Genomic DNA, 11,815 nt, shown 5'->3' on the forward strand with positions numbered 1-11,815 from the left:
TCTGTGTCGCTGCGTTTCCTGAAACTGCCGCATGGGGGCACTATCCTAAATGTCCCACTGCTAGTAGAGCTCCAACCCAGAGTGCTCTACTGCTAGTACTGATGGACCCTGTGTCCAGAAGACCCATCCGACAGGTAGCTCCACCTGCTCGGCGGAACCGCGGAACACTCGCGATGCTCCGAATAAGTGCGTTTGAAGAAGTGACAAGGAAGAAAGACAGAGAACTGACATTCTGAAGGGCTGAAGATGGACACAGTGGCTCACTTTCTAGGTGGGTTGCTTCGTGTCGATCAAAGCGATCGAGAGTGGTTCCACGGACAGAGACCTCCAGTCTGTCTGTGACCTGGGGTCTCTCCCAGGCGTCTCTCCCAGGCGTTCCCCTCTCACTGAGGTACGCCTGGAGCGGGTGATCAAAGTCAGCGAGAGATGGGCGGGACTTTCAGTTAGACGGGTTTAAAGGCTAGAGAGAGGGCGGGACTTCCGATGGAGGGTTACTTTCCCTTTTCCGTTACATGTTTTCGATATTTCTTTGCACATTTTAGGGAATACTCTATATGTGTTCTCTTTGTCGTCGTCTTTGTTATTCTTTTCATGTTCTCCATTCTCTCTCCGAGGATTGTTGACCGGCACATAGAGCACATAGGATGTGAGAGAAAGGATATTGCGTTCTGGTATTACGGGATAACGCTCTGATCCAGGGTCCTCTCCCAGCCCGTCTGTGACCTATGGAACCAGGAGGCTAATGTTGACAGCTAGCGGCTGTTGTTTAAGATACATGCTAATGTTAGCCAACTTCCCCTGCACTGTGGCTAGTTGAGGTGTTAGTTCAGCCAAGATTTGCCCGCTTAGACACTTTTCCGGATTGCAAAATGAATGCCAACTGACCACCAGCCGGCGTGCTGTCGAAGTAAGATGGAATTTGTTATAAAGTGTTATATTATTGTCATCTGAATCGGTTGTGAGGGGAATCAGGCGTTCGGGTTTAGATGTTGATACTGCAAGAGGATCGCGGTATGATTCAGTATAACATGATCCTGATCGGGTCCCGCCGCGGTCAGTGAACCAAAGTAAAGTGACACTAAAGCCCGCAGCAGGGAGCCCTGCTACAAAGGAACCCTGTTAAGGAGGACCCCTCTGTTGTCTTTACCTTACTGTTGTACTTCCAGGATAGTGAGCCGTCTACTCAACACAGTGAGCATGGAGCCGTGGGAGAGGACCGACACCCGGGCAGCACCCATCTCCCTCACTAGTCCCTACGTCACCAATCCGAGGTGCCCTGACCTGATGGTCTTTGCCTTTTAATACAATAAACTGATATCCCTTCAGGCAATCTGTGCAAGTTGTTTTTCTCGTTGTGTTGTTGTAGTTTTGGACGAAAAGCATTCTCTAAGATTAAAAAATTTGATTTGATGTTTGAATTTTGTGTCCCTCTGAAACTCAGGACCAGTCCGTTGTTTATGAGCCCGGGACAGAAGTCTGACAGGACTGAGGGAGGGACTGAGGGGAGAGGAGGGAGGCCAGGCAGGAATGGGCCCAGCAACCCTGGGGACCGACGGAACAGGAACGATGCTGACAGATGGACTCGTGACCGACGGACGGGCGACACTGGGGACCGACGGACCAACGACGAAGGCCCCCTGCCGCACAGCGCCTCGTCTAGATGGGATCCACAAACCAAGGTTCATCATTCACCCTCGTGTATATATATATATATATATATATATATATATATATATATATATATATACTGTATGGGTATGTATGTATGCATGTATATATATTTGTGCATACATACATACCTACATAAATACATACGTACATACATACACACTGTACATATAACATGAAGGTCAGATGTGAATGAAGACATTTACATCGGTTTCTGTTTCCATGTCCACAGAGAACGAGGCACCCAAGTGAACCCCAGTTTAAGGACCGAAGGTTTGGCCAGAGATCCCCGGACGGAGCAGCAAGAGGTGATCAATGCAGACGACTCTATCATCATTAAGGACGTGGTCGCACTGGCTTCATACACGCTGCATAATCAATATAATAGAAAGAACTGCAGACTAAACTTGGATTTAGATATGGAACAGGACATGTGTCCCACGTGTAGGATAACGGTAGAGGTACTTTTCTTTGGGTGCAGGACTTCCTTGATGTGGTGACTTCATGCCACCAGCCTGTGTTTCCTTGAGGTGTGGCGTTCCACTCCTGGAGTTATTGGTTGTCGTTATTTGTTATTAGTTAGTTATTAAAGGGAATACCTTGGGTTCACCACGTCCTACGCTCTATGGACCAGGTGCCTGATCAACACACACTTTATGTATTATAGATGGTTAGATCTATGTCTTAGAGTCCGGAATAAGGGTGAATCCTTCAACTCAATGTGGAGCCAAACCACAGCCCCGATAAGAGACCTTCTCCTTGGCTGTCCTCTGAGAAACCCTTTGCTTCAAATGCCTTCCTTTATCTTTTTACCAGATAACTGATAAAGATAAGACTTTAAGAGATGAAGGCAGAGCTCTTTGGTGCGCGGTGATGTGAGCGGGTGGAGCCTGTTCTTCCTGTAGCACCACCTGCATTTCTTCCTGAAGTTAAATTGAACCAAAAGAGAACTTCAATGTGCTGTGTTACAAAACGACCCCCTGCAGCGTCTCCGCTTGTGGTTCCTCCTCAGCTCCGAGGGGCCCCAGGTCCGCCCCCGGCCCTGCACGGAGCCACGGGGGCCCTCCGCGCACAGAGCCGCCCGTCAGGGGCCCTCCCCACGGGGGCCGGCCCCACGCCAGCCGGGTCACCTTCGAGGTCAAGATGGCCGATTTCCCTGAGCTGGCCGCCGCAACGCCAGGAACCTCTGCCCCGCCCGCCCCGAGCTGGGGCCAGAAGCCTCTCACCCAGGGGCCCCCCTCCCAGGGGCCCCCCTCCCAGGGGCCCCCCTCCCAGGGGCCCCCCTCCCAGGGTCCCCACACCCGGGGGCCCCACACCCAGGGGCCTCACACCCAGGGGCCTCACACCCAGGGGCCTCACACCCAGGGTCCCGGGTCTTCTAACAAGGTTGGGGTTGCCATTGGTTCACCTAAGCTGTACTGGTCACTGATTGGATGGAATGGAGTAATCTGTTATGAATGAGTAACTAATTTGAGTCGTTTCCTTTGTAGACACAGTCCGTTAACGAGAGGCCGGCAGGAAGTCCAGGCCCACGCAGACACGCCCGTGATGTCAGACCTGTGTCAGCGTCTCGCTCCCCTGGTAGGATCCTCGTACCTTGGGTCTAGTACCTTCCCTCAGCATTAACACAGGGGCCCAAAGACTGAGGATAGTCACTGAAACACAGGCTGATAGTCACTGAAACACAGGCTGATAGTCACTGAAACACAGGCTGATAGTCACTGAAACACAGGCTGATAGTCACTGAAACACAGGCTGATAGTCACTGAAACACAGGCTGATGGTCACTGAAACAAAGGCTGATAGTCACTGAAACACAGGCTGATGGTCACTGAAACACAGGCTGATGGTCACTGAAACACAGGCTGATGGTCACTGAAACACAGGATGATGGTCACTGAAACACAGGATGATGGTCACTGAAACACAGGCTGATGGTCACTGAAACACAGGCTGATAGTCACTGAAACACAGGCTGATGGTCACTGAAACACAGGATGATGGTCACTGAAACACAGGCTGATGGTCACTGAAACACAGGCTGATGGTCACTGAAACACAGGCTGATGGTCACTGAAACACAGGCTGATGGTCACTGAAACACAGGCTGATGGTCACTGAAACACAGGCTGATGGTCACTGAAACACAGGCTGATGGTCACTGAAACACAGGCTGATGGTCACTGAAACACAGGCTCATCATCACTGAAACAGGCTGATAGTCACTGAAACACAGGCTGATAGTCACTGAAACATCTCATCCTGAATGTTCCATTGATGAAGTAGACCCGAACTGGTTTTGGGTCAGGTTGAACGTGCTTGACTCCTGTGACTGTGCTGCTGTAGACGGGGGAAGGCTCCATGCTGTGAAACCAGGCCCTGTGAAGGCCTCCTCGGGGGGCCTGGAGAGACCGGCCTCTGCCTCCACCTCCTCGGGGGGCCTGGAGAGACCGGCCTCTGCCTCCACCTCCTGGGCCAATGTGGCCTCCCAGCCTCCGAGGAAACCCGCCCCGAGAGAGGACCCCTTCACTGCCGCCCAGGTACCCACCCAGGTACCCACCCAGGGCCTGTTCGTTGAACCGTGTGATGTGTCGGGGATCTGGGGGAAAGTACCTCAAAGTTAATGTTTCAGCACTAGCACAGAATCACATGAAGATGGTTACTTTTTACTTCTGACAAATGTGCTTACAGTCCGTCGCTTGGGATAAAAGCGTCTGCTAGATGCTCGAAATGTGAATGCACTTTCATACATTTATAATCGCCGCTGTAACATTCAGTTGTAAACCCGACCAACTCCCTGGTACCAAAGTCCCCTCGCTTTGATTTAAATAAATCAAATCCTGGATCAATTCTTTGGACACAGAGCTTTTTGCCACATTCCCACTTCCTGTACGGTTCCATTCCCACTTCCTGTACGGTTCCATTCCCACTTCCTGTACGGTTCCATTCCCACTTCCTGTACGGTTCCATTCCCACTTCCTGTACGGTTCCATTCCCACTTCCTGTACGGTTCCATTCCCACTTCCTGTACGGTTCCATTCCCACTTCCTGTTTGATCCGTCCAGGAGGAGCAGGAGGACGGCTCGTCGGAGAGGAAGAAGAGGAAGAGGAAGAAGAAGCCCCCCCGGACCTCGGAGGAGGAGCCTGAGGAGCCGACGCCCCTCCAGGAGCCGCCCAAGTTTGAGGTCTGAGTGATCACATGTTCACCGGCGGGGTTAGGGGGCGGGGTCAGGGCAGGGGTTAGGGGGCGGGGTCAGGGGTGAGGGTGCGGGTGCTGACGGGTGTCTTTGTTCTGAAGGACGAGGAGGAGTTCCCAGACCTGGGCCGTCCCTCGGCTGGAGCCTCCAGACCAACGGCCAGCAGCACCACGGCCCCCCCGGGGACTCAGGTCAGAGGATACTCCCACACTATACTACTGTACTACTGTACCACAGTACTACTGTACCATACTATACTACTGTACTACTGTACCATAGTACTACTATACTACTGTACCACAGTACTACTGTACCATACTATACTACTGTACCATAGTACTACTGTACTACTGTACCATACTATAATACTGTACTACTGTACCAGACTATACTACTGTAGCATACTGTACTACTGCACCATACTATAGGACTATACTACTGTACCATACTATAGTACTGTATCATACTATATTACTGTACTACTGTACCATACTATACTACTGCACCATACTATAGGACTATACTACTGTACCGTACTGTACCACAGTACTACTGTACCATACTATAGTACTGTACCATGCTATACTACTGTACCATACTATACTACTGTATCATACTATACTACTGTACCATACTATAGTACTGTACCATGCTATACTACTGTACCATACTATACTGCTGTACCATACTATACTACTGTACCATACTATAATACTATACTACTGTACCATGCTATACTACTATACTACTGTACCATACTATACTACTATACTACTGTACCATACTATACTACTGTACCATACTATAATACTATACTACTGTACCATACTATACTACTGTACCACTATACTACTGTACCATACTATAATACTATACTACTGTACCATACTATACTACTGTACCATACTATAATACTATACTACTGTACCATACTATAATACTATACTACTGTACCATACTATACTACTGTACCACTATACTACTGTACCATACTATAATACTATACTACTGTACCATACTATACTACTGTACCATACTATAATACTATACTACTGTACCATACTATAATACTATACTACTGTACCATACTATACTACTGTACCATACTATAATACTATACTACTGTACCATACTATACTACTGTACCACTATACTACTGTACCATACTATAATACTATACTACTGTACCACTATACTACTGTACCATACTATAATACTATACCATACTATAATACTGTACCACTATACTACTGTACCATACTATAGTACTATACTACTGTACCATACTATAATACTGTACCACTATACTACTGTACCATACTATACTACTGTACCACTATACTACTGTACCATACTATACTACTGTACCACTATACTACTGTACCATACTATAATACTGTACCATGCTATACTACTATACCACTATACTACTGTACCATACTATAGTACTATACTACTGTACCATACTATAGTACTATACTACTGTACCATACTATACTACTGTACCATGCTATAGTACACCCCCTGATGTTCTCGGTGTACTTCCTCTGGTTCTCCAGAAAACTGAGAAGGCCTCTGGGAAGAAGAGCAAGGTTCCTCTGCAGCTGGACATCGGCACCATGCTGGAGGTGCTGGAGAGGAAGCAGCAATCCCAGAAGTCCAAACACGATGCCAAGCCTCTCTACATGTCAGGTAACCACACCCCAAAGCTGTCCCCGTGACCTGTCTCTGTACTGTCTAACCCCTACCTGCTCCTTAATGACCTGTCTCCGTACTGTCTAACCCCTACCCGCTCCTTAATGACCTGTCTCTGTACTGTCTAACCCCTACCTGCTCCTTAATGACCTGTCTCTGTACTGTCTAACCCCTACCTGCTCCTTAATGACCTGTCTCTGTACTGTCTAACCCCTACCTGCTCCTTAATGACCTGTCTCTGTACTGTCTAACCCCTACCTGCTCCTTAATGACCTGTCTCTGTACTGTCTAACCCCTACCTGCTCCTTAGTGACCTGTCTCTGTACTGTCTAACCCCTACCTGCTCCTTAATAACCTGTCTCTGTACTGTCTAACCCCCACCTGCTCCTTAATGACCTGTCTCTGTACTGTCTAACCCCTACCTGCTCCTTAATGACCTGTCTCTGTACTGTCTAACCCCTACCTGCTCCTTAATGACCTGTCTCTGTACTGTCTAGCCCCTACCTGCTCCTTAATGACCTGTCTCTGTGCTGTCCAACCCCTGCCTGCAGTGGGAGGAGCCTGTCCCGTGAGTCTGAAGCAGCCATTGGTCCAGAAGAAGGGGGCGTGGCAGCAGGACAAGTTTGCGCACAACCCCCTCGACTCGACGGTGGTGGTGAAGAAGGGCAAGCAGAGGGAGGTGCCCAAGGCCAAGAAACCCACCCAGCTGAAGAGGGTGAGCCCCAGCCTCACCACTGGCTGGCTGGCTGGCTGGCTGACTGGATCGGTGGATGGATGGCTGACTGACTGGACGGATGACTGACTGACTGACTGACTGACTGACTGACTGACTGACTGACTGACTGACTGACTGGATGGATGTTTGACTGACTGGCTGGATGTATGGATGTTTGACTGACTGACTGAATGGATGGCTGGCTGGCTGACTGACTGAGGTTAATAGTGTTCACGGTTCGCTCGTCTGTTTCTTCCGCTCCTCCAGGTGATCCTAAAGGAGCGAGAGGAGAGGAAGCAGAACCGGCTGCTCCAGGAGAGGGTGGTGGACCCCAACCAGGACCCCAGACCGGACCAGGACAGGGCTGTGGACCCCCACCAGGACCCCAGGCCGGACCAGGACAGGGCTGTGGACCCTCACCAGGACCCCAGGCCGGACCAGGACAGGGCTGTGGACCCCCACCAGGACCCCAGGCCGGATGAACCCTCAGCCGGAGAGCAGGCCCTGAGCGGGGACACGGGTTAGTGAGCCACTCCCCTCCCGGCTCTGGGTTCTGGGGAACCATCAGTTCAGCGTTCCCTTCATCCTCTCCCATGACCCCAGAAGCTCAGAGCAGAGGACCGTCGTGGCGTCTGAGGGGTTGCACGGTCTAAAGGACTTACTTAGTTACTTACTTTGTTACTTACATGTAACTTGGTTACTTATTAACTTACTTAGTTACTTACTTTGTTAAATAAGTATGTAAGTTACTTACATACTTGATTAATTAGTAATTTGCTTAGTTACTTGGTTACTTACAAGTTACTTACTAGTTACTTACTTAGTTACTTACTTACTAACAGTTACTTACTAGTTGCTTACTAGTTACTTACTTAATTACTTACTTGCTTAATATTGTTACTTATTGTCTTACTTAGCTCTTGTGATGCTGCTTCCTGTTTACTGCCCTGCCAGGGGAGGAGCCAGCGGACCAGAGACACCTGGCCGACTCAGACGCTGAGGAAGAGCGAGAGGAGGAGGAGCAGCAGCAGGAGGAGGAGGAGGAGGAGGAGGTGGAGGAGGTGGAGGAGGTGGAGGAGGTGGAGGAGGAGGAGGAGCCTGAGGGACAGCCAGAGGAGCCGGCCACTGTGGAGCCCCTCCCCCCCCCCACCCCCCACAACCCGCCCAAAATCCACAGCAGGAAGTTCAGAGAGTAAGAACCGGATCTCCCTGGTGTGACGCTTATATCCAAAGCAACTTAGAAGAAGTACATTTATCAGAAGAAAGAGAAACAACAATGTATCTCTGTGGGTACAGTAAGGATGTTCAAAGAACCAAGTGCCAAGCACTAACCATCACTAGGTTAACCCATTCCCTGTAGACAACAAGACAGCTGGGGTAAGACGCTACACTATGATAAGGACTATTTCTAAGTGCCAGGCCGTACAACATACGGCTAGTGCGTAAGAGAGGGGGTAAGGGGGAGGCTATGCAGAGTCTAGGTGACCTCTGAACAAGTGAGTCTTCAGTCTTTTGCGTTAGCCGGTGAGCGTCTCTGCGGTCCTGACATCGGCAGGAGGATCCACCTTTGCCTGCTCTTAGCGACGGCGGTACCAGACGTTTAGCTGAAAAAGTTGAGCTTAGCCCTTAGCTGAATGTGTGTCTGTGTGTGTGTGTGACTTCGATTTGCATATGGACACCTGCTACTACGCTAAGGTACTCAAACACCAGCCACTGGTGAGTCGTATATGCCAAATTTGGTTACAGTTCTGCGGTTGGTGGGATTACATAAGAAGGAAGCCAAAAGAAAAAAAAAATGCTCTGTTTCAGCCACCATAGGTAGTATGCAAATCTGGAGACAAAGATGTTTTGTTTATACGTACATTTTTCGGTGTGATCTCTTATCAGCTTATCATGTAGGTCTTGTAAAGGCATGTAAGCTTCGAACCTGTTACAGGTTAACCCAGTCCCTGTAGACAACAAGACAGCTAGGATAAGACGCTGCACAATGCTAAGTACTATTTCTAAGTGCACATTTAGCCCTTAGCTAAATGTGTGTGTGTGTGTGTGTGTGTGTGTGTGTGTGTGTGTGTGTGTGTGTGTGTGTGTGTGTGTGTGTGTGTGTGTGTGTGTGTGTGTGTGTGTGTGTGTGTGTGTGTGTGTGCAGCTACTGCAGCCAGGTCCTGAGTAAGGAGGTGGATGAGTGTGTGAGTGCACTGCTACGCGAGCTGGTGCGTTTCCAGGACCGGCTCTACCAGAAGGACCCCATGAAGGCGCGCATGAAGAAGCGTCTGGTCATGGGTCTGCGCGAGGTCCTCAAGCACCTGCGGCTCGGCAAGGTCAAGTGTGTCGTCATCTCGCCCAACTGTGAGAGGAGCCAGTCCAAAGGTACGCCCCCCCCTGTTCTGCTCTGGTCTACCATTAACCTGGGGTGGGTTGCAGCTCAGTTGCAGCAGCCAAAATACGAGTGTTTCCCAAAAAATCTCCAGCTAACACAGCCATACGTGGCTGACCACTTCGATGTTTAGCTGCGTTCTTATCAGCTCATACAGAGTGAACAGATGTTTTCTGGAGGTTGAGTTCGGAGTTGCTCTGAGGCATCCAATCATTCACTGGTGGAAGCCTCAAACTTTGATATGGAGACCACATGCTTATTATAGAGTTGTGGTTAATATTCGCCAACTTGATTCTGTCTGGCCTAACTATCCTTTGTATAAACATTAGAAACAATTTTGGAAATAAAGCTTGACAAAACGTTTTGTTTGGAAAAAACGTCACATGAATTTTTAATGACACTGGCGATTTCATCAGCATCGGCCTATGCAACACAATATAGGGTCGACAAACGGCTGATACGTTTATGGAAGAAAGATCATTCAAACAATGAGTTTGGTGAGAAATCTGTTTGTCGCCTCTGGTGTCCCCATTGTTTACTGGGAGAGGTTGAGTGTTTACTGGGAGAGGTTGAGTGTTTACTGGGAGAGGTTGAGTGTTTACTGGGAGAGGTTGAGTGTTTACTGGGAGAGGTTGAGTGTTTACTGGGAGAGGTTGAGTGTTTACTGGTAGAGGCCTCATTAGAACTGGTATTGGTAGCTGGTTTGATTCTTAGAGGATCTGGGGCCTTCCCAGGTTAAGTGACTCATGGACTACTGCTCAGTCAGCCCTGCTTCGGCTCGTTACCAAGAACACACTTTCTGCTAAATGCGGGCGGGATGCTGATGAAGAGAGTGATTATAGTGATGTAAGTGCACTTGGCATTGAGTTTAATTGATGATGTTAAAGAGGAGGGGGTTGAGAATGATTAGAGTGATGTAAGTGCACTTGGCATTGAGTTTAATTGCCGTGAGAGACTTCACATCCAAGGAATGGGATTTGGTATTTAAATGTAGAAAATCAAGATCATGAATACAAAAGAAAAATTTAAAGGATATAAAATTTAGATATAAACAATGTATACCAAATACATACCTAATATCAATTTACATTTGAGGCATTTAGCAAACGCTTTTATGCAAAGATTCAGATACAACTTTATTGTCATTGTGCAGAATACAGAGACAACGAAATGTAATGGTACATCTAAACAGAAGTGCAAAAGGGCATTACGGTGCAGTTTGAAGATTAATTGTCATATAATCTAATATAAGTACAGTATGGTATAAATAATAGGGTGGGATAATGCCGGAGGTTTGTACAGTCAGATAGCTCCTCCTCTATCGCGTGGCTCCTCCTCTATCGCGTGGCTCCTCCTCTAACACTTGGCTCCTCCTCTAACGCTTGGCTCCTCCTCTAACGCTTGGCTCCTCCTCTAACCCCTTGCTCCCCCTCTAACCCGTGGCTCCTCCTCTAACAGTTGGCTCCTCCTCTAACTCGTGGCTCCTCCTCTAACCCGTGGCTCCTCCTCCCCTAACGTGTGGCTCCTCCTCCCCTAACCCCTCGCTCCTCCTCTAACCCCTCGCTCCTCCTCTAACCCATGGCTCCTCCTCTCCTAACCCTTGGCTCCTCCTCTAACGCGTGGCTCCTCCTCCCCTAACGGCTGGCTCCTCCCCGTCCAGGTGGTCTGGACGAGGCGCTCCACACCATCATAGAGACGTGCCGGCAGCGGGCCGTGCCCTTCGTGTTCGCCCTCTCCAGGAAGGCCCTGGGCCGCTGTGTCAACAAGGCCGTGCCCGTCAGCCTGGTGGGCATCTTCAACTACGACGGGGCGCAGGTCAGACCCCCTACCGCCTCCACCCAGACCCCGCCCTACCGCCTCCACCCAGACCGCCTCCACCCAGACCCGTCCCTACCGCCTCCACCCAGACCGCCTCCACCCAGACCCCTCCCTACCGCCTCCACCCAGACCCCTCCCTACCGCCTCCACCCAGACCGCCTCCACCCAGACCCCTCCCTACCGCCTCCACCCAGACCCCGCCCTACCGCCCCCACCCAGACCGCCTCCACCCAGACCCCTCCCTACCGCCTCCACCCAGACCGCCTCCACCCAGACCCCTCCCTACCGCCTCCACCCAGACCCCGCCCTACCGCCTCCACCCAGACCGCCTCCACCCAGACCCGTCCC

The 11,815-nt window shown here is 49.8% G+C and overlaps 1 protein-coding gene across 5 annotated transcripts in view; it reads left to right on the forward strand.

Annotated features, from left to right (window-relative positions):
* The first annotated feature begins 44 nt into the window (after positions 1-44).
* The window catches only part of LOC115553379 (selenocysteine insertion sequence-binding protein 2), a 14,817-nt gene continuing 3,046 nt past the window's right edge, over positions 45-11,815 (forward strand). Inside the window, exons 1-16 of one of the 5 annotated variants that reach the window (XM_030369535.1) lie at positions 517-907; positions 1,167-1,271; positions 1,442-1,679; positions 1,901-1,976; positions 2,681-3,054; positions 3,159-3,249; positions 4,015-4,056; positions 4,096-4,220; positions 4,734-4,853; positions 4,967-5,056; positions 6,425-6,557; positions 7,112-7,275; positions 7,543-7,795; positions 8,230-8,467; positions 9,422-9,642; positions 11,310-11,464. In XM_030369535.1, the coding sequence (XP_030225395.1) occupies positions 1,198-1,271; positions 1,442-1,679; positions 1,901-1,976; positions 2,681-3,054; positions 3,159-3,249; positions 4,015-4,056; positions 4,096-4,220; positions 4,734-4,853; positions 4,967-5,056; positions 6,425-6,557; positions 7,112-7,275; positions 7,543-7,795; positions 8,230-8,467; positions 9,422-9,642; positions 11,310-11,464 (2,394 nt within the window). In that variant the 5' untranslated portion in view covers positions 517-907; positions 1,167-1,197. Of the gene's footprint in view, positions 272-516; positions 908-1,166; positions 1,272-1,441; positions 1,680-1,900; positions 1,977-2,680; positions 3,055-3,158; positions 3,250-4,014; positions 4,221-4,733; positions 4,854-4,966; positions 5,057-6,424; positions 6,558-7,111; positions 7,276-7,542; positions 7,796-8,229; positions 8,468-9,421; positions 9,643-11,309; positions 11,465-11,815 lie in introns of those variants that run through there. The other 4 variants (XM_030369536.1, XM_030369533.1, XM_030369532.1 and 1 more) reach the window with 4 other exon arrangements.

This window comes from Gadus morhua, chromosome 11, assembly GCF_902167405.1.
Source record: "Gadus morhua chromosome 11, gadMor3.0, whole genome shotgun sequence".
Taxonomy (NCBI): domain Eukaryota; kingdom Metazoa; phylum Chordata; class Actinopteri; order Gadiformes; family Gadidae; genus Gadus; species Gadus morhua.